The following is a 24,068-nucleotide window of genomic DNA, read 5'->3' on the forward strand; positions in this document are numbered from 1 at the left end:
ATAGCATGTCCCAGCTTAATTGGCTGTAGTTCTTTTTTTCTTTGTAGAAAATTGGAAATACACAGTAAAGAAGTCAGAAGAAAATAAAAATTACTGGTACTTCTGACATCTAGATATAATGTTCATATTGTGGCATGTGTTTTTCTAGTCTTTTAGAACTCTCTATAGATGTGTAATTTTAAGTTAATAGTTCAATGTGTACGCTTAGATGAGTTTTAACAAACTTGTAACCACACTGCAATATGATGGAGCTTACCTTGATCACACCTAAAAGTTCCCCATGCCCCTTTGCATTCTAGTCTTTAGCACAAACTTACATACTATTTGTTTGTCTTTTTCTATCACTGAAATGTTGCTGAACATGTTTGGTAGCCATTTGTGAAATTAAAATTTACTGTTTTTAGAGCAGTTTTAGGTTTAGCAAGGTGGAGGGAGATGTTTTAGGTTTACAACATTAGGTTTAGGTGGAGATTTCCCATGTACCCATGCCTTCCCTTGTTACCAGCATCCCTCACCAGAATGGTACATTTGGTGTACATTACCATTGACACACATAAGCACCCAGAGTTCAGAGTTTACATTAGGATTCATTCTTGGCCTTGTACATTTTGTGTGTTTGGACAAACATGTAATGACATGTATCCATCATTAGGGCATTGTAAACTATACTTTCTCTGCCTTAAAAAATTTTGTGGTCTGCCTTTTCATCTCTGCCCCTCCCCTAACCCTTGGCAACTGCTGATCTTTTTACTCCATACTTTTGCCTCTGTAGTTTTCTAGGAAGTCACTTAGTTGGAATCATATAATATGTAGCCTTTTCAGATTGGCTTCTTTCATTTAGTAATAGCATTTATGGTTCCTCCATGTCTTTTCATGGCTTGACAGCTCTTTTTCTTTTCTTTCTTTTTTTTTTTTTTGTTAAGTGTTGAGTAACATTCCGTGGTCTGAATGCACAACAGTTTGTTTATTCATTCACCTGAGTGCTTGGTTGCTTTCAAGTTTTGGCAATAATGAATAAAGTTGTGATAAAACATTTTTATGCAGGTTTTTTCAACTCTTTGTTGAAAGGAGTTTATCCTATGATAAAAATACATTCAATTTTTTAAGAAAGTGCCAAAATGTCTTCCAAAGTGGCTGTACCATTTTGCATTCCCACCAGGAATGAATGAAAATTCCTGTTGCCCCACATCCTCACCGATGTTTGGTATTGTGTTTTGGATTTTCTTCATTTTTGATGACATATGATATGGAGCATCTTTCCATGTGCTTATTTGCTATTTGTATATCTTTTGTGATATGTCTTTTAAGATCTTTGGCCCACTTTTTAACTGGATTGTTTTTTTGTTGAGTTTTAAGATTTCTTTGTATATTTTGGATAATAGTCCTTTATCAGATGCATCTTTTGCAGGTATTTTCTCCTAGTGTGGCTTGTCTTTTCATTACCTTGACATTGTCTTTGCAAAGCACAAGTTTTAAATTTTAATGAAGTCTAGCTTATCAGTTATCTCTTTCATGGGATTTTTCCTTGGTGTTGTAGCTAAAAAGTCATCACCATACCCAAGGTCATCTAGATTTTCTTCTGTATTATCTTCTAGGAGTATTTTTGTTTTGTGTTTTACATGTAAGCCTATGATTCATTTTAAGTTAATTATTCTGAAGAGTGTAAAGTCTTGTTTCTAAGTTCATTTTCTTTGTGTGTGTGCGTGCATGCTAATTCACTTTAGTTGTGTCTGACTCTTTGTGACCCTATGGACTGTAGCCTGCCAGGCTCCTCTGTCCATGGGATTCTCCAGGCGAGAATACTGGAGTGGATTGCCATGCCCTCCTCCAGAGGATCTTCCCAATCCAGGGATTGAACCTGCTTCTCTTACGTTTCCTGCACTGGCAGGCAGGTTCTCTGCCACTAGCACCACCTTGTTGTTACTGAGCTGCTCAGTCGTGTCTGACCCTATGTGACCCCATGGACTGCAGCACGCCAGGCCTCCCTGTCCTTCACCATCTCCTGGAGTTTGCTCAAACTCATGTCCATTGAGTCGGTGATGTCATCCAGCCATCTCATCCTGTGTCGTCTCCTTCTCTTCCTTGCCTTCAGTCTTTCCCAGCATTAGGGTCTTTTCCAGTGAGTCAGCTCTTCGCATCAGGTGGCCAGAGTATTGGAGCTTCAGCATCAATCCTTCCAATGAATATTCGGGGTTGATTTCCTTCAATATTAACTGGTTTGATCTTGCTGTCCATGGGACTCTCAAGAATCTTCTCCAGCATCACAGTTCGAAAACATCAATTCAGCCAACATTTGCTGAATCATAGAGAAAGCAAAGGAATTCCAGAAAAACATCTATCTCTGTTTCATTGACTTCGCTAAAGCCTTTGACTATGTGGATAATAACAAACTATGGAAAACTTTTAAACAGATGGGAATACCAGACTGTCTTACTTGTTGCATGAGAAACCTGTATGCAGATCAAGAAGCAACAATTAGAACCTTATGTAGAACAATTGACTGGTTCAAAATTGAAAAAGTGGTATGACAAAGCTGTTTATTATCACACTGTTTATTTAACTTATACGCAGAGCACATCTTGTGAAATGCCACGCTGGGATGAGTTACAAGCTGGAATCAAGATTGCCAGGAGAAATATCAACAGCCTCAGATACGCAAATAATACCACTTTAATGACAAAGCGAAGAACTTAAGAGCCTCTTGATGAGGGTGAAAGAGGAGAGTGAAAAAGCTTAAAACTCAGTATTAAAAAAGACTTAAGATTGCGGCATCTGGTCCCATCAGTTCATGGCAAATAGAAGGGGAAAAGGGGGAATCAGTGACAGATTTCCTCTTCTTGTACTCTAAAATAACTGTGGATGGTGATTGCAGCCATCAGATTAGAAGACGATTGCTTCTTGGCAGGAAAACTATGACAAACTTAGACAGTGTATTAAAAAGTAAAGACAACACTTTACTGACGAAAGTCTGTATAGTCAAGGTCTTTCCAGTAGTTGTGTATGGATGTGAGAGCTGGACCATAAAGAAGGCAGAGTGCCGAAGAATTGATGCTTTTAAACTGTGATGGTGGAGAAGACTCTTGAGAGTCCCTTGGACAGCAAGTAGATCAAATTGGTTAATATTAAAAGAAATCAACCCTGAATATTCATTGGAAGGACTGACGCTGAAGCGTCAATACTTCCCACCTGATGGAAAGAGCCGATTCATTGAAAAAGACGCTGATGCTGGGAAAGATTGAAGGCAGAAGAGGAGGGCAACAGAGGATGAGATGGTTGAATGGCATCACCGACACAATGGACATGGGTTTGGGTGGACTCTGGGAGTTGGTGATGAACAGGGAGGCCTGGTGTGCTGCGGTTCATGGGGTCGCAAAGAGTCGGACACGACTGAGCGACTGGACTGAACTGAACTTGTGGTGGCCTCTCTTGTTACAGAGCATGGACTGTGGGCCATGCAGGCTTCAGTAGTTGCAGCTTGGGGGCTCTAGAGCGTGGTAGTTGCAGCTTGGGGGCTCTAGAGCATGGTAGTTGCAGCTTGGGGGCTCTAGAGCGTGGGCTCAGTAATTGTGGCGCTCAGGCTTTTAGTTGCTTTCAGTGACATGTGGAATCTTCCCAGACCAGACATTGAACCCATGTTCCTTGCACTGGCATGTGATTCTTAACCACTGGCTATCTCTCCATTTATTTAGTTCTTTGATTTTGCTCAGCAGAGTTTTTATAGTTTTTCCTTATATAGATCTTGTACATGCTTTGTTAGATTACCCTTAAATATTTCATTTTTGTGGGGTGCTAATGTAAATGGTATTATGTTTTTAAATTCAAATTCCACTTATTGCTGATAATGTTGGAAAATAATTGATTTTTGAGTTTTAATCTTGTATTTTTGCAACTTTGCTAAAATTGCTGTTTTTAGCCATTTTTTATTTGATGTATAAAAAAGTTTCTCATATCATTAAACATTCTTTTAAAATGTGATCCCCACCCCCCACGCCCCCCCATTCATGGCTGTAGAATTATTTATATAACAAATAGTGAATGCCTTCTTGTGTTGGTACTGGCAATATACTGATGATTGGAAGGTAAGACTTCATGCCTCATCCAGGAGTTTACAACTTGGGGGAATTAATAGGCAGTTTCATTACAGTGTGAAAAGTGCTTGGGTAGTAGACACATAGGAAGGATCTCTAATCCTTCTAATCCAGTCTTTGGGGGAGATAAAGGCGGCTCATAGTTAAGAGTCCTAAAGCATAAGTTGAAGTTCATCAGGCAAAGAAAAATGGTTAAAGGCTGTATCAGAGACCCAACACTGTGTAGGCAGTTTGTTCAAAGACCTAGAGTAAAAGAGAACATGGCTTGTTTGGGAAGTTGTAGCACTACATTTTAGTCATGTAGGAAGAGAGTGTATTCTATTTTATCCAGTACTCTGCTGTAGATATTTAAATTTTCCGTTTTTCTCCTACTATAAGTAATATTGGCATGAAAACCTTATACATAATTCTTTGAGTATATCTTTGCTAATTCCTTAGGGTAAATTTCCGGAAGTGTAATTTCTGGGTTAAGCAAATTATTTTGGTAGCCATGTACATCCTTATTGATACTTTATCTTGTGTATAGTTTTGTGAGATTGCTTTAAATTAGAGTGCTTGCTGCTGTCCATTGCAGAAGCATGATGTATGCTTGTAATGTTCTTGTCTTTTATCTGTCTCACCTGTCCTGTCCTGATGGAAAAAACATTGAGCAAAAGTTTGGAAACATGGTTCTTGTCTCTTGATTTATTTATTTAAAATACCTCACTGCTCTAAAAGGAAATAGGATAGTAAAAATTGAACTCTAAATGTATTCTTTCAATTGCCAGGATTTTATTCACTCATTCAAAAGTATTTGTTATGTATCTGGCTTTGTGGTTGATGCTGCTTACAAAATGGTTAAGAAAACAATGATTGCTCCCCGCATGCAGTTTATGGATTGGGGAATAGGAAAAAAGCCAACATGCTTAATATATGTATGTGAATAATTATGTTTTCTTTGATTTTGAAACTACTATCTAAATTACATTTAAGGCTTTATTGTTTTTATCTAATCTATAGTTTTATCAAAATTGGTACAATATATGTTCAGGTTTGTACCATATATTTTGAATCTTAATACATTTCAAAAGCCTTTTGTGATGGAAAATAAAATGTTTCCAACTGTTGAATTTGTTTTCTAAGGCTTTTTACAGGCTTATTCCCTTATATTTTTAAAGATGTCATGATTATAGTGATGATATATTTGGAGGTAGTTCTAATCAGACTTCTGATGAAATGACTTTTGGGTATTTTTCAGGTTAATACTGCTAAATATGAGACGATCAGCAGCACCAAGTCAGTTGCAAGGAAATCCCTTCAAAAAACCAAAGTTTATATCACCAGCAAGAAGTCATCCAAGTCCTAATGAAGAGGTTGCAAAACTGAATTCAGATATAAAGTTATTTGAGGTAAAAAAAAGAAATATAGAGAAGCATGTATTTTAAAAAATTGCCATTTAAACAGTTAACAATGTTCATTGCCTATAGGAGTTTTCAGTATCTCTGATAAATTCTTCTAAAAACCTTAGATGTAATGGCTAACTATATGTATTTGAAGGAATGGCATAAAGTAAACTTGGGTTAGGTCTATAAATAAACTTTTGGTAACAGTGAAAAATACCTCCACAAGGGAAGGGGTGGAGATTCTTGTTCAAGAAAAAAAGTTATTCTGGATCAGTGTTCTTTTTAAAGGTACCACATAAGTAAATGAAAACTTTGGATAAGGTAATTTAAAGAGAAAACATACATAAATAATGTTTTATATCACTGTTATGGAAACTTCCTTTCCTTTTTACTTATAAAAAGTAAGTGCTCAAAACAGTCTTAATATATATTCTTTGCTTCTAAGTTGAAGAATTATTTAAGTCTTAGGTATAATAGAAGGTTTATAAAGATTATATAGAGCATATGTAAAATGGACAGTCCACACTTTGGCTACTCTACAGTTCTTTGATTTATGTTTTGGAGATTGAAATCTACTAATATTTTTTCTTTTTTTTTATTATGGCAAAATATATATAGCATAAAATTTGCCATTTTACCATTTTTAAGTGTGCAGGTAAGTGGCATTAATTACATTTTCTTAATTGTTCAATAATCACCATTTTCTGTGTTTGAAACTTTACATAGAAACTTCATAACCATTAGGCAATAATTCCCTGTTCTCCCTTCCCTGGTCATCATTACTCTTTCTGCCTCCATGAATTTGATTACTCTAGGTACCTCATATGTAAGTGTAATCATAAATATTTGTCCTGTTGTGTCTGGCTTATTTCACTTAGCCTATGTTTTCTAGGATCATCCATGTTGTAGCAGATGTGAACATCAATGCTTTATGTGATTAAGTAATATTCAGTTGTTTCAGTTTAGTTCAGTTGCTGAGTCTTGTCTGACTCTTTGTGACCCCATGGACTGCAGCATGCCAGGCCTCCCTGTCCATCACCAACTCCCAGAGTTTACTCAAACTTATGTCCATTGAGTTGGTGATCTATCCAACCATCTCATCCTCTGTCATCCCCTTCTTCTCCTACCTTCAATCTTTCCTAGCATCAGGGTCTTTTCAAATGAGTTGGCTCTTTCCATCAGGTTGCCAAAGTATTGGAGTTTCAGCTTCAACATCAGTGCTTCCAGTGAACAATCAGGACTGATCTCCTTTAGGATAGACTGGTTGGATCTCTTTGCAGTCCAAGGGACTCTCTAGAGTCTTCTCCAACACCACAGTTCAAAAGCATCAATTCTTCAGTGCTCAGCTTTCTTTATAGTCCAACTCTCACATCTATACATGACTACTGGAAAAACCATAACCTTGACTAGACGGACCTTTGTTGGCAAAGTAATGTCTCTACTTTTTAATATGCTGTCTAGGTTGGTCATGGCTTTTCTTCCAAGGAGCAAGCGTCTTTTAATTTCATGGCTGCAGTCACCATCTGCAGTGATTTTGTAGCCCCCCAAAATAAAGTCAGGCACTGTTTCCACTGTTTCCCCATCTATTTCCCATGAAGTGATAGGACCAGATGCCATGATCTTAGTTTTCTGAATGTTGATTCAATTGTATGTACGTACATATATATATATGTATATATACACACATATATACATATACATACATACATATGTATATGTATATACACACATATATATTATATATGTATATACATATGCCATATTTTGTTCATTCATTCATTGATAGATCCTTGGTTTGTTTCTACGTTTTTTCTGTTATGAATAATGCTGATATGAACATTGGCATACACGTTTCTGTTTAGGTACCTGCTTTTAGTTCTCTTGTATATATATACCCAAGAGTGGAGTTGCTAGATGATACAGTAATTCTATGTTTAGTTTTTAAGGTACTACCAAATTGTTTTCCATAGGTACCGAACCATTTTACATTCCCACCAGTGATGTGTGAGGGTTCCAATTTCTCCACATCCTTAGCAACAATGGTTATTTTGTTTTTGTTGCTGTTTTTTTGATTATGGTCATCCTTGTTGTTGTGAAGTGGTATTCCACTGTGGTCTTGATTTATATTTTCCTAATGAGTAGTAATTCTGAGCATTTTTTCATGTGCTTATTGACCATATGCTTATCTTCTGTGGAGAAATGTCTTTTCACATCCTTTGAGGCTTTTAACTGTTTTTTTGTCTTTTTGTTGTTGAAAATATCTACTCATTCTTGACTCTGTTTTTTGGTCTGCATCTGTTTGTTTTATCCAACACTGCTTTAGAATTCTGGCCACAATGTAAGGAGAAAACTATGTAAGCATAGTTTTTCATTTTAAATATGGTTTCTTTTTATAAAAAGCAACTTTATTTAAATTAAATGCACATACCTGTAATCTACCTACTACAATTCAGTTGTATTTCATATGGTCAGAGTTGTGCAATGATCACCAAAATCAATTTCAGATCGTTTTAATCATTCCAGAAAGAGAGAGACTTCACATACATCAACCCATCCAAATCCCTCAGCCCTTTGTAATCACTAATATACTTTCTGTTTTATGTATTTATCTATTATGAACATTTCGTATAAATAGAGTCATATAACATGTGGCCTTTTATGACTCACTGTTTTCAGTTTCATAGTGTTTTTCAAGGCTCGTCCAGATTGTGGCATGTATCAGTAATTTATTTCTTTTTATTGCTGAATGTATTAGTTTCCTATTGCTGCTGTAACAGAGTACCAGAAATTTAGTGACTTAAAACAATGCAAATGTATTATCTTATAGTTCTGTAAGTCAGAAGCTCAACGTGGGTCACATAGGGCTAAGATCAATGTGTTGGCAGGGTCGCATTTATTTCTGGAGGTTTTAAGAGTGTTTCCTTTGCCTTTTCTAGTTTCTACGGGCCAACTGCAATCCTGGTGGCCCCCTTCTTAATTCTTTGAAAATTGGTAGTGGCAGTTTGATTCCTTTTATTGACATCTTTTTGCTTCTCTGAAACCGGAACTCATTTGGTTAGATTGGGCCGTCCTGGATAACTCAGGACAGTCTATTTCAAGGTCCTTAACCTTAATTGCATCTTTAAAGTCTCTTTTGCCACATAAGGTAACATTTCCACAGGTTCTGGGAATTAGGGTATGGACATCTTTGGGAGGCATTATTCTGCTTACCACACTGAGTAATATTTCATTGCATTAATATACCATATTTTATTATTCCATCTGTCAGTTGATGGATGTTTGAGTTGTTTCTGTTTTTAAAATTTATTAGGTATTATGAATAATGCTGATGAATATTCATGTGTAAATTGTTGTATAGACATATGTTTTCATTTCTCTTGGGTGCATTCTTAGGATGGAATTGCTGGGTCATATAATAATTCTGTGGTTAACCTTTTAATGCCATGGTGGCTGTACTGTTTCATTCCCATTATTAATGTATGAGGTTTCAGTCCTCCACGTGTTTATTGACACTTATTATTAGCTATTTGATTATAACCATACTTGGAAGGAAAGTTATGACCGACCTAGATAGCATATTCAAAAGCAGAGACATTACTTTGCCCACAAAGGTTCATCTAGTCAAGGCTATGGTTTTTCCTGTGGTCATGTATGGATGTGAGAGTTGGACTATGAAGAAGGCTGAGTGCTGAAGAATTGATGTTTTTGAACTGTGGTGTTGGAGAAGACTCTTGAGAGTCCCTTGGACTTCAAGGATATCCAACCAGTCCATTCTGAAGGAGATCAGCCCTGGGATTTCTTTGGAAGGAATGATGCTAAAGCTGAAATTCCGGTACTTTGGCCACCTCATGCGAAGAGTTGACTCATTGGAAAAGACTCTGATGCTGGGAGGGATTGGGGGCAGGAGGAGAAGGGGACGACAGAGGATGAAATGGCCAGATGGCATCGCTGACTCGATGGACATGAGTCTCAGTGAACTCCGGGAGTTGGTGATGGACAGGCAGGCCTGGCGTGCTGCGATTCATGGGGTCGCAAAGAGTCGGACACGACTGAGCGACTGATCTGATCTGATCTGATCTGATGGATGAAGTGGTATCTGACTAGGGGTTTTGATTTACTTTTCCTTGGTGGCTAATTTTGAGCGTTCTTCTATGTGCTTATTGGCCATTTGTATATCTTTTTTGGAAAATTGTTTATTCAGATCCTGTTTTTTTAAGTTGGATTATTTGCTTTTTATTACAGAGTTGTAAGAGTCTGTATAGGTTCTAAACATAGGTGCCTTATCAGATAAATGACTTGCAGATATTTTCACCTTGTTGTTGATTACCTTTCACTTTCTTGATGGTTTTGTCTGTAGCACGAACATTTTAAATTTTGATGAAGTCCAGTTTATCTGGGTTTTTCTTTTTTGGTGTTGGTAGTACTTGTGATTTTAGTGTTGTATATGAGAAGGTCATGAAGATTTACTGTGTTTTCTTCTAAGAGTTTTATAGTTTTAATTCTTCCATTTTAGTCTATGACCCATTTTGAAATGGTTTTTATGTATGGTGTCAGGTAGGAATCCAATTGTATCATTTTGCATGTGGATATCTAATTGTGTTCCAGGACCATTTTTTGAAAAGACGTTTTTTCCTCCATTGAATCATTTTGACACCCTTGTCTTTAGGTTTATTTTCTGATGGAGGTTCTAAGGACTAATTTGAAACCAAAACCACTGATTTATTCCTTTCCTCTTATAATTATTATCAAGAAGCTAAATAGTTTTCTTTAAATACTAATGAAGTAGGCATTTTTGAAACCTTACAGCTACTTTAAGTAAGGCAACATGTAAAACCTAAAAATATTAGGCTTAGCAGTCAACTTTACTGTTCCCTTTGTCTATTCCATCCTTAAATTTTTTCTTACATTGAATTAATCCATACCAAGAATGTATTGGTTTGGTGACTTCAGGGGTCTTTTATTTGAGTGGTCTGATAAAAATCTGGAACAAATCGAGCATCAAAATAAATGTACTAATGGATAATAACCCACTGAATAATATAGGAGTCTGAATCCATAGTAATATAACTAAATAAGTAGTAAACTCTTTCTCAGAGTGAAATGCTAAATCACAAAAATAAAGGTGATGGTGGTGTCGGAAAATATTATTGGGTTCCAAAACCCATCGGATTAATGGGTGAATGTTTCATCAGGAAATAGGATACTTGAATAGACTCAAGCATCTCCTTACAACATACTGTAAAGACAAGTAGAAAAATACTAACTTGGCGAGAATACCTGGTAGACACCACTTTAATCAAATGGCTGCCTCCAGTAATGGACAGATTGATATTTTGTGCCCTTAATATGGTGAACTATGATATTCCTTCCAAAATATGTAATCTGAAGCTCATCATTAGGAAACATCACACAATCCAAATAGGGGAACATTCTATAAAATAGTTGGCCTGTATTCTTCCAAAGTGTCAGAAATCACAAAAGATGAATAAAGGTGAGGAACTGTTCAGATGAAACTAAAGAAACTTGTTGACTAAATGTATTGTGTGATCTGGGATTGGATCCTTGCTCAGGGAAAAAAACTGTCAAAAGACATTGTTGGGGTAAGTGACCCCATTTGAATGTGGACTGTGGATTAGATAATATTTTACTACCATTGTTAAATTTTTGATTTTGATAGTTAACTGTGATTATGTAAGAGAGTGTCTTTGCTCTTTGCAAACACACTTTGTCATTTTTAGAGGTAAAGGAACATAGTGTCTCCAGCTTACTTTCAAATGTACACACACACACACACGTGATACACATACATGCACAGGAGAGATAGAGGGAAAGTAAATGGAGCAGAATATAAACAAATGGTGAATTTGGGTAAAGAGTACATGGGACTTCCTTGTATTATTTCTGGAATGTTTCTATAAGCTTAAAATTATATCAAAATGTTGCAAAAAATAAAATTTGTGACTCTCATTAATTTATTTCCATGACTTACTTTAAAATCTTATCAGATAGGTTTTTTAATGTCTCTGAAATTTGTTAAAATGAATATTTATAGAGCTATGACAGCTGTGTCTGTTATTGTGAGCTGTTATTTAAAAAAGACATCAAACATACTCTTGTAGACAGAAAAATGATCTTCTAAAAACGTCCATATCCTAATCCGTGGAAACCCGTGAATGTATTAACCTCACATGGCAAAAGGGACTCTTGACTAAGTGATTAATGTTTGAGGACCTTGAGATGGGAGGGAGGGTGGTCATTCTGGCTCATCAAAGTGGGCCTAATATAATCACAAAGGTCCTTAAAAGTAGAAGAGGGAGACAGATGAGAGTTAGAGAAAGAGATGTGATTAAGGAAGCAGGGGCAGAGAGATGCAGAGGCACTGACTGTGAAGTGGAGCCATGTTGGTAGCTTTTAGAAGTTTGGAAAGCCAAGGAAATGTGTTCTGTCTTAGACCCTCTTGAAGAGCCAAGTCAGAGTTCAGACTTAGAGAATTATAAGACAATACATTTGTGTTGTTTTAAGCCACTAAGTTTGTTGTAATTTGTTACAGCAGCAACAGAAAATTGATGCATAATAAAAATAGAGAAAGAGTATATGAAGAACCCCCATGTACACATCACCCAGCCTTGGCAGTTGTCAGTTTGTGACCCCTCTTGCTTCATTTTTACCTTCCAGCTCCCTCCCCCTTTTTTCCCAACTCATTATTTTGACACAGCTTCCAGGAATCTCTTCTCATTTGTAAATATTTTAGTATTTGACTCTAAAATATAAGGTACTGTTAAAACAGTACCGTGGCAGTATATCATTAGCCATGTAAAAAATTAACAATATTTAAGTGTTGCTTTTAATATTGAGAAATTTAGCAAGAAAAATAAGCAGTTGACTGAGAATGGCACATTGTGACTTGTTTAAAACCTCATTTGATCTGTTGCTTAAAATACACTATAATTGTAAGCATAATTTTCATTCTGTGGTATCTTTCAGCTTTTAAAAGTGAAAGTGAAAGTCACTTAGTCCCCTCCAACTCTTTGCAACCCCATGGACTATACAGTCCATGGAATTCTCCAGGCCAGAATACTGGAGTGGATAGCCTTTCCCTTCTCCAGGGGATCTTCCCAACCCAAGGGTTGAACCCAGGTCTCGTGCATTGCAGTTGGATTCTTTACCAGCTTGCAGCTTTTATAACATAATAAAACTAGTTTTAAAAAAATAAAATTATAATTTTAGTTTATTTTAAAATATCTATTCCCTATTTAGATATGAGAAACTAGTACTTCATATTCAGTATTTTAAATTGGAAATCTATTATGTAAAAATATGGGAAATTAGGTTTAATATCAGCATAAAATACATACTTTGTTTTTTTAGGTTGCTGCAAATAAGAATAATTTTCTCCAGCCACAAAATGATCCCAGAACATGCAATTTTAATTTGCCTACTAAAGAATGTGCTAAAGGAATTAATCATGGGGATAATTACAGGGAAAAATATTGTTTGGAAGCATCTACAAAGACAACATTAGACCTCCATCATACAGGTAAGACTGTACAAGTTATACTTGATGAGTCTTATTACAATATTATTTAAATTGATTATATTCAATAATGAATATGTTATATTTGAAAATAGTTGAAACATTAATAGCACCGCTAGATCATTGGCAATTCAGATTTTTTTGTGGTCATAATTTATCTTTAATGATTGAATTAGTAACCATGTCATCTAAATCTTGTATTTTGTAATAGGCATATGTCTAAGGTTATTCATCGTAAACTTATTGGTCAAATAATGGTCTTTACTTCCAGTACCAAAATGAATTGTGTTTAAAGGTTTGATTTTTTTTTAAAGATTTAATTAAAAAAAAAGTCTTAAATGCATTATCAGCATTAAAATTGGAGAGGTGAACTTTAAATGAGTAAAATTGTTAATTCATTATAGTACATTGGAGTAACTTCAAATCAATTAGATTTGAAAGTGTATAACTGTAGGAAAACCAAACATTTAACAAATTCCCCTGCTGCTGAATTGAACTAAAATAATGATTATGGTTCTTGTTGCATTGTAAGAGATTAATATTTTCCAGGTAGTTGAAAAAATTATCTGGAGTGTTCATGGATGTTTATTTGGCCTTTTGAAAGGCACACCATTAAGATTACATTTTTCTAAATTACATTTTATTCATTTTTTGGTTGAAAAGAGTTTCAGGGAGAGAGCCTCATATACTAGTCATATACATATACTAGTCATATACAGAATGCAGCTTCTCTCCCTAAGATACCAATGCAAATCAACACTGTGTCTTAAACTAAACCCTTTTGAAGGAACTTTTTGAGAATTGTGATATTTAATAAATTTTACACGTGAATGGGTTCATTTCTTGTTGGCGCAGAGGGTCTTCTGTGTTTTCCCAACTGGCCAGGATCCTTAGTACCATTTATGTGCTCCTCATAACTTCAGATTTGTAACAAGTTTTAGAATGAAGTTGAGAAGGACTTTTGGAGCTGGTATCAATTTAGTGAGATCCCTAGAGACAGCTCTGGGCACGGGCATGGGCATAGCAGTTTAGCCTCTGCCCTGTTTCACTCATTTACTCTCTTTTTTTATTACTTTCCTTCAGTTCAGTTCAGTTCAGTCACTCAGTCGTGTCCTTATCTCCTTCCTTTTCTCTTTTCTTCCTCCCATCTTTGTTAGGTGAATATCCTATTTTCCCAGATTTTTTTTCCTGTGCTGTCAGCCTGTGGCAGGTAATGATCCATCTATACCTGTTTCTTTTCTATCATGGTATCTAATCTCTTCTCCAAAGGATGATATTAGACTCTAGAATATAATACATTTAATGTTACTGATTTGGGGCTGTTTTTGTGTTCTACTATAGTTTCTCATTCTCTTCCTTACTAAATATGAGAAGGGAATTAAGAGTTAAGATAAATTGAAGTGGGAGTTAATTTACTCAGCCCTTAATCCCTTAATCCTTTCTCTGATTTAGTACATTGACTGGACTGGGGAACCTGTGCCAATCTCCTGATACTCTCCTGCCTCTCATTTAGAGACAGAGGTTAACTGGGGGAAAAAATATTGTGAGAAACATCATGCTTCCTTTGGTGATTGCTGGAGAGGAATGTTGTATATAGAAAAGTATGGAGGTGAAAGACCTATATATTCATCTTTTGACATTCTTTTAACTCTAGGTCTAATCACCTTGGAGTCAGTTACAAGCCTGCATGTCCTAGTGAAAATAGACCCTCATTTCCTACTAGCTTTTTATTTTGAAAAGTTTCCTACATACAGAGAAGTTGAAAGAATAATCCAATTATCATCAAAAATTCAATAGTTTCTAATATTTTATCTCATTTGTCTGTATTCCCCACCCCCCTATGTATGCAATTTTTTTTTTTGGACTCTTTGAAAATATGTTGCAGCTTTCATGCCATTTTACCTCTAAATACTTCAGCATGTATGTCTTAAAATAAATGCTCTCTCCTATCAGATCAGATCAGATCAGTCACTCAGTCATGTCCGACTCTTTGCGACCCCATGAATTGCAGCACGCCAGGCCTCCCTGTCTATCACCACCTCCCGGAGTTCACTCAGACTCACGTCCATCGAGTCGGTGATGCCATCCAGCCATCTCATCCTCTGTCGTCCCCTTCTCCTCCTGCCCTCAATCCCTCCCAGCATCAGAGTCTTTTCCAATAAGTCAGCTCTTCGCATGAGGTGGCCAAAGTACTGGAGTTTCAGCCTTAGCATCATTCCTTCCAAAGAAATCCCAGGGCTGATCTCCTTCAGAATGGTCTGGTTGGATCTCCTTGCAGTCCAAGGGACTCTCAAGAGTCTTCTCCAACACCACAGTTCAAAAGCATCAATTCTTCGGCGCTCAGCCTTCTTCACAGTCCAACTCTCACATCCATACATGACCACAGGAAAAACCATAGCCTTGACTAGACGAACCTTTGTTGGCAAAGTAATGTATCTGCTTTTGAATATGCTATCTAGGTTGGTCATAACTTTCCTTCCAAGGAGTAAGCATCTTTTAATTTCATGGCTGCAGTCACCATCTTCAGTGATTTTGGAGCCCAGAAAAATAAAGTCTGACACTGTTTCCCCATCTATTTCCCATGAAGTGGTGGGACTGGATGCCATGATCTTCATTTTCTGAATATTGAGCTTTAAGCCAACTTTTTCACTCTCCACTTTCACTTTCATCAAGAGGCTTTTGAGTTCCTCTTCACTTTCTGCCATAAGGGTGATGTCATCTGCATATCTGAGGTTATTGATATATCTCCCAGCAGTCTTGATTCCAGCTTGTGTTTCTTCCAGTCCAGCGTTTCTCATGATGTACTCTGCATGTAAGTTAAATAAACAGGGTGACAATATACAGCCTTGATGAACTCCTTTTCCTATTTGGAACCAGTCTGTTGTTCCATGTCCAGTTCTAACTGTTGCTTCCTGACCTGCATACAGATTTCTCAAGAGGCAGATCAGGTGGTCTGGTATTCCCATCTCTTGAAGAATTTTCCACAGTTTATTGTGATCCACACAGTCAAAGGCTTTGGCATAGTCAATAAAGCAGAAATATATGTTTTTCTGGAACTCTCTTGCTTTTTCTATTACGTACAAACAGAGTTAACAATAATTCATAGTATTTAATATCTAGTTCACCAGGAAAACCATTTTTACTTAAGCTAGTTTATATTTGGTTTCTTTACTAACTGAAAGAGCCCTAATAAGTATATTTTCATTCTGTTGAACTTTACTGGACACTTCAAGTCTCTTCAAGTCTGTTGAGGTCATACTGGATTAGGGTGGACCCTTATTCCAGTGGCTGGTTATGAAGAGAGACAGAGAGATACAGAGAGGAAAAGACTTTCTGACAGTGGAGGCAGAGATCAGAGTAAGCTGCAAGCCTAGGAGCACCAAGGATTGGTGGCAATCACTAGATGCCAGAAAGAGGCACAGAAGGATTCTCTCCTAGATCTTCTGAGAAAACATGGCCTGATCTCAGCGAGACAGCAGTGAGTGGTGGTGTGAAGCAATATCTTAATTACCTGCCTGGGAATTGAACCTGGATAGCCTGGATGAAAACCAGGAATCCTACCCACCAAAACAGCAAGGGCTAGGGGCTAGAAGCTGTTTTTCCCTGGATCTTTGCCCCTAATGAGAAATTCATTTATCACGGAGGCAAAAAAGTGTAAATGCAGGTACAGAGTTTGTTATTAGAGACATAGCACAACAGCAAGTGGGAGAGCACACAGAGAAACTGTTTAGTTAAGACAAGCAAGGCAGAGATGGACCCCTGGAGAGAGGGGACGGGTGTTCCCCCTAGTGAGGAGCACAACAGAGAAGCGGTCTAGTCATTTACGTCTGTCAGTTCTTCTGGGTCTTTGTCTTCCGTCAGGCCAATTGTCTGGCTTCTTTTCCCACACCTGACCTACCCTGGGACCTTCCCACCCTGGGACCTTCCCCTGGGGTGGCTTGCGCCTCTCAGCCAAGATGGATCTCGAAGTGAAGGCGTCTTGGAGGAACAAGACACATTAGAGCCTGGCGACATCCCCTGACTTTAGACCCACAGGGAGCCTTTCTGTGCATGTATTGTCTATCCCTTGTTCCAAAAGAGGGGGAGCAGAGATCTTAATCCTTTATTCAAACAGAATTTTGCACCTCTTTGTCCTTGCCATGACTGTTGCCTTAAGGTGTTTCCAAGAGACAAACACGTTTATCCTGTTTGTGTTGTTTCTTCCGATTTGGAGGGCAAACAGGAAGCTGATTGTAAACACCTCAGCTGGAGCCCACCATCTCCTGTCCCAGGAAATGCAAACAGGAGGCTAGTTGTAAATGTCTAACCTGGGGCCCATCTATCTCTTACATCAGGCCCTCCTGACACCTTGATTTTGAACTTCTGGTCTCCAAACAGTGAGACAATAAATTCTGTTGTTCTAAGCATTTGTGGTATTAATACTTTGTTGCAGCAGTCCTTGGAAATTAATAGAGAGCCCTAGACCTCCTGATTCTCATGGCTATTCTTACAGTCTTTAGAAAAACAGAGAAATCTTTGATTCTTTCTGATTCCTTTTCATTGTGATGAAGTATAAGATGAGACCATTAATTCTCCCTCAGGTTGTTCAACTATATTTTATCTATTAATATTTATCTGATTTTCCTTCACTAAACTGTGGCATAAAAAGGCAGTAACTTTGTCCTTTTTGAGTTGTAAGTCAAACAGGATAAATTAAAAAACATTTTATGACTAAATGAAGGGATTTTGAAAAACTTGTAGTTGAGTCTTAGATAAGCCCTTTGGCTCTCAAGTGCTTTAGAGAAGTCAAGAAGTAGCTGCTGGAACATTACAGTTTGCAGGTTTTGGTAATACTTGAGAGTATAGTTTCAGAAAGTGTTTGGAACAAAAGCCGTATTGTAATGGCTATGTGATGACTGGAAACAGGCAGATGGAGGCAGTGTATGAAGTAAATAATGTATGTAAATCAATACGGAAATGTGGTTTCGAAGGGAAGGAGTGGTATCTTGAGGGATAGCAGGGCACCAGAGAGACTTTTTGGTTGGTTTTTTTTTAAAGGTAGTGTGTCGTAGGTTGAAAGGAAAGTGGTATTGAAGAGGGGACGATAAAGGATATGAAAAGGAAATGATAAAAATCTCTCTCAGTTGGCGGGATAAGTGTTTTCCAGATAGGTTTTAGGTCCTTAGAGATGTTTGGACATGTTTTCAGGGGTTTATAAATTCTCAGAGAAACTTAGAATTTTGTGTTTTCTTTTAAATGATATGAGTAAAAGTATGTATGCATATGTTGGATCTTTTGGATGGCCACCATAAAACTGAGTACTAATACAGGATTTCATGTCTGCAAATGAGAACAGAGGTAGACAAAATGGGGTGTTCTACCAAATGAAGTTTTTTCTGTTCACATTAAGGATAGTCAAAGTATTGAGTCTTGGGTTTGCAAAGAGTCTGACACGACTGAGTGTGCACACACACACACATGCACATGTTGTATTGGAGAAGAAGATTGTTGGACATGAAAGAACTCGTGCCGTATCTTTTGGTACAATGTTTATATTGTGATTAGCATTTTAATTTCAGTAAAATATCACTAACATGTTAATGTGATTTTCGAATTTTATTGGTTTTAATTAATTTATAAATGCTTATTTTTGAAATATCTTTTGAGTATATTTAGAACTACCTCATCTTTTTTTTTTTTTGGCTGCTCTGTTTGTCTTGTGGGATCTCATCGTTCTGTGACCAAGGGTTGAACCTTAGCCAGAGCAGTGAGGGACCAGAATCTTAACCACTGGGCCACCAGGGAACTCCGCTACCTCATTCTTTTTAAAACATAATATTCCATTGTGTGAATTTGCCAGTTGTACTTAACCAGTTCTGTATTAATGGATATTTAAATTGTTTGGTATCTTATTACAAACAAAGCTACAATGAGTATCCACGTATTATAATCATAACAAAGCTACAATGAATATCCACATAATATAATCATATGTGATGATATATTCTTAGGATATCTTGGAGTAGGGTCTCAAGGTATGTGCATTTATCATTTTGATGAATAATGTTGAGGAATTGCCCTCTGCAGAGGCTAATACAAGTTTGTATTCTCACCATCAATGTATAAACAATGTATGTCATTTACTGTGATGCTAAATCTATATGTAAGTATATACTTGCAATTTTTGATACTTGACAATCATTAAAATATTTTCTTGAACTTTTTAACTTAAACTTCTTAATGTTATATTTTGAGATTATTTCAAATTTACAGAAAAATTCAAAGAATAGTACAAAGAATTTCCACACACTTTACAACATTTGTGTGTGTGTGTGTGTGTGTGTGTAATTTTTCTGAACCAGATGAGAATAAGCTGCTGACATGGTGCTTCATTATTCTAAAGTCTGCATTATGTAATATTTCCTGAACATAAGGATAAGTTTCTATAAAGTACAAAAGTACAACCATCATAATTAGGAAATTAACATTGATATAATATTATTATCTAATGCACAGATCTCACTCAACTTGAGTGAGTTGTCCCAATGATACCCTTTATGGGAAAAATAAATTAAAATTAAAAAAAATTGAAGTACAGTTGATTACAGTGTTGTGTTAATTTCTGCTGTATAGCAGGGTGATTTGGTTTTATATGTGTGTGTGTGTGTGTGTGTGTGTGTGTATACACACACATTCTTTTTCAGATTCTTTTCCATTATAGGTTATTATATAGAATATACCTTGTGCTAGACAGTAGGTCCTTATTGGTTATCTATTTTATATATAGTATTAGAGTATATATTAATCCCAACCTTGTAATTTATCCCCTTCCTTCCTCTTCAGTAGCCATAGTTTCTTTTCTACATCTCTGAATTTGTTTCTGTTTTGTATGTAAGTTCATTTGTGTCTTTTTTTTTTTTGATTCCATGTGTAAGTGATACCATATAGTATTTTGTTTGTCTGGCTTACTTCACTTAGCATGATAATCTGTAGGAACTTTAAAAAAATGAATATGGGAACATTTTTTCTGCTAGTCCAAGAATGTTGTATATAGTTGTCATGTCTCTTTAGTTTCCTTTAATCTTGAACAACTTCTTAGTCTTTGTTTGTTTTCTGTGCAGTATTTTAATATTCTTAAAATTATAGGCCAGTCATTTATGTAGTGTTCTTCAATTTGCATTTGTTTGGTGTTTTCTCATGAGTAGATTTAGGCTATACATTTTTGGCAGAACTGTCACAGAAATAATTCTTACACTGTATCATTAGGAGGGATATGGTATCAATTTATCCTGTTATTAGTGACAGTAAGTTTAATTATTTGAATATATTGAAGTCTACTGGGTTTCTTCACAGTAAAATTATTAATTTTGCCTTTGTACTTAAAAACTATCTATGTGGAGATATTTTGAGACTATGCAGATATCTAGGCAGCTGTTGGAGAAGGAGGTGCTGGAGCGGGCCAACATGGTGGAGCTGCTCAGGCCGCAGCCGTTCGCGGAGAAGATCACCTACAAGGAGCTCGTGGAGGCACAGGCAGCCTGGAGGAGGACACAGCTCTTCCCGAGGGTCTGCAGGGCTGGCATGGGGGCCCCCTGCAGGAGAGCCCAGCCTAGCGCCTCCGCCTGGAGAGCAGCCTCCAGGACCCCCAGGAAGCAAATTAAAGCACATGTAACCTGAAGCAATGGCACCCCACTCCAGTACTCTTGCCTGGAAAATCCCACGGAGGGAGGAGCCTGGTGGGCTGCAGTCCATGGGGTTGCTAAGAGTCGGACATGACTCAGCGACTTCACTTTCACTTTTCCCTTTCACACATTGGAGAAGGAAATGGCAACCCACTCCAGCGTTCTTGCCTGGAGAATCCCAGGGATGGGGGAGCCTGGTGGGCTGCCGTCTATGGGGTCGCACAGAGTCGGACACGACTGAAGCGACTTAGCAGCAGCAGCAGCAATCTTGTATTTAATCAAACTTTCACCCAGTAGTTTTAGCTTTGATTGTTGCTAAAAGGTGATTTTCTTATTGCATCTGTATTTATTAGTTAGCATTTTGAGGTTAAGCTAGAACTTTTCCTCCTCTCATTTACTTGTTAATTTTTACAGATTCTTAAATTTTTATTTAATGGGTTGTGATCTGTTATTATTTATTGTGATGCTCAGATTGCCTTAGATTTGACCAATGGAAACCTCTTTACAAGGGCTTCTGTATCTTTTTGACAATCCCCATGAATTTTTGAGCACTATCTGACACAGTAAGATCTTCTTTGCCCCAGTTATTGAAATTAGCCAAGGGTCCTGATTCCTTTTTAATGGAAAATACTATTTAAAAACCAAGATCTGGGCACTAAGTAAGCTCATTATTACTGCAGTGTTACTCCTTTTAACCCTTCTGTGATCAGGGTTAGGATATGTATTTATTAATATATTTGTATTTTTTAATCTCCATTAAAAACCATGGTTTCATACCAATACTCCAATTCAGCACCACACGATTCAGTCTAGTCCTTACTCTTCCATAGCTGCAGCACCTTCTTTGATAGTGAGATAAGTGGTCATCATTAACCTAAATATATTTATTTATTAATTCATTTCACTTGTATGGAGGCAGTCTATTAAAAAGGGACCATAATTGGTAGTAAATGTTATAGAAAAAGAGAGTTAGGGATATGAAAAAATGGTTATTTGAGCAAAATCAAATGAAAATTATGGCATTTAAGGCTTCTTTATATATGCTTTTATTGACAGCACCATCATAAAAAGGATCATTTTTGCAAAATATTTGTGGGTTTCTTAACTCTTCCCAAAGGCCTGACATCCTTTGATATTCAAAGCAATCTCTAAGTACCTATCATGTCAGCTTTTTATGGATTCATTTTCATTGTATTGTTATGTGGTCTTCAAATAGACTTTGATATTATAGTTAAGCCTTAAAAGATATTTGAATGGGAACTATGATGTTTTGTTTTTTTTTAAATTTGTGACCAATTAAGTGGTGAATTTTTTTTTCTCTTTAGTGACTCTTTTTAATATAACTGTAAGGAATCAGAGATATCATGTTCTTTTTTTCACCAAAGAAAAGTATATTAAGAATTTAGGAGGCTATCTCGTGTCCTTTCAGGCTCTTTTATGAAGATTTGGATCATGGAATAAGTAGGTCTCTAAGTTATTTCCCAGTCCAGATTATTCACCAATGTCAGGAGCCCAATCTGCTAAACAGGGAAAAGACGACAGGTGTATCCCTACATCTTTTAAAAATACTAGTGAAAATAATTCTCCCCAAAATATTTGCCTGTAGTTCTCAGGATAAAGAATGGCGTTTGAGGAAGCCTATATACTGGGACTATTCTTTTGAATTCCTGACTTGGAAGTGAGTATGTTCAACTTTAACCTGAAATCAGACCAGTAAAAAACAATCCTAGTTATTTGAATACTGACCCTCCTATACGCATCCCTCCAAATATCTTGAGCCTTGTTTGAAATTACTTATTATCCAGGACTCTAGGAGACTGAATTACCAAATTCTCTCCTGAATATAGAGAATTGCTTGCTTTTTTTCCAGAGATGGGCACTCATGGGAATGGGCCATAAATAAGGCTGAGCACTGAAGAATTGATACTTTCAAATTGTGGTGCTGCAGACGACTCTTGAGAGTTCCTTGGACTGCAAGGAGATCAAACCAGTCAATCTTAAAGGAAAGCAATCTTGAATATTCATTGAAATGACTGTTGCTAAACTGAAACTGCAATACTCTGGCCCCCTGATGCGAAGAGCAGACTCATTGGAAAAGACCCTGATGCTGGGAAAGACTGAAGGCAAAAGGAGAGGGTGGCAGAGGATGAGATGGTTATTTAGCATCACTGACTCAATGGACATGAATTTGAGCAAACTCTGGGATATCAATGGAGATGAATTTGAGCAAACTCTGGGATATAGTGAAGGATAGAGGAGCCTGGTGTGCTGCAGTCCATGGGGTTGCAACGAGTCGGACATGACTGAATAACAACAAAACAACAAGAGATTAATCTGGCAATATGCTTTATGCTTTGGGAAAGTTAGTATGGAATAATTGAAATCATAATGGTGTTCAGCCTCTACTTTTTAGAGAATGAACTGTGTTTACATCTTGCCTCTTACTTGAATCCTCATTTAAAAATAAAGTGTGGACAAGTGGTGATTTAAGCAATGTGAAATAGGCAAACAGGATAAACACAATGGAAAGAAAGATTAAAAACTTTTTATATCAGTTAATATGCTTTTCAAAAAATTTATTTTTTTAATTGAAGGATAATTGCTTTATAGAATTTTGTTGTTTTCTGTCAAACCTTAGCATGAATCAGACATAGGTATACATATATATTCTCCCTTTGTTCAAGTATTGGTAAAAATATTGGACTGTGAATTTGAATTTTATTAATATTAGCATATGTAACTAGAAAATACAGGCTTCAGGATTGACTGGTGTAGCAGTTTAAAAGATGTCATTATGAGCCCAGTTTCTTTCTACTTTTTCTGTCCTCCACAAGATTGACTTCATTCTTAGACTGGTTCCCCTCATGTTAAATGATAGATACTGGCACCTCTTGGCACCACACACTTCCTTTTTTCTCATCAATCTGATGTCATATGTATTGCCCCTACTCATACTCATTAAATAATGTGTCTTAACTTTGTGCTGATATTGAGTTACTTCCCTGTGTGCATTGGGTTTCCTCATCTTCGATCTAGGGTACTACAGTGAAGAAGAAGCCTTAGTAGCTTCTGAAAATTATCAGATTCCTACTCTCTGTCTCCTTCCAGGATGTGGGAGGTATCTCACCCACATTTCCTAGCAGTTACATGCTGGGGGAACATCCATATTAACTATACTGAAAAATGATTAAATGAAAAAATGTCTAAAGACAAGTAGCTTTAGCAACATTTTTAGTATACCAAATTTAACAGAAGGCTAGACTCCTCCCAACCAGCTTCTGGGGCAGTCTCCTTTAGCTCACAGTTTCTTACCCCAAAGACAAGACTTGGCCAATGTTCCTTAATAGATGGCTGAGAGCTTTTTAAAGAAAATGTGTGTAAATTTAGATTGTATAGAGATTCA

The 24,068-nt window shown here is 36.8% G+C and overlaps 1 protein-coding gene across 4 annotated transcripts in view; it reads left to right on the forward strand.

The window, feature by feature from the left end:
• RAD54B (RAD54 homolog B) overlaps positions 1–24,068 on the forward strand; it is a 118,166-nt gene that overhangs the window by 11,733 nt on the left and 82,365 nt on the right. For all 4 annotated transcript variants that reach the window (XM_015474537.3, XM_015474538.3, XM_010812226.4 and 1 more), the window contains 2 exons: positions 5,326–5,476; positions 12,839–13,007. In XM_015474537.3, the coding sequence (XP_015330023.1) occupies positions 5,326–5,476; positions 12,839–13,007 (320 nt within the window). The remainder of the gene's footprint in view (positions 1–5,325; positions 5,477–12,838; positions 13,008–24,068) is intronic.

The sequence above is a fragment of the Bos taurus genome, chromosome 14 (assembly GCF_002263795.3).
Source record: "Bos taurus isolate L1 Dominette 01449 registration number 42190680 breed Hereford chromosome 14, ARS-UCD2.0, whole genome shotgun sequence".
Taxonomy (NCBI): domain Eukaryota; kingdom Metazoa; phylum Chordata; class Mammalia; order Artiodactyla; family Bovidae; genus Bos; species Bos taurus.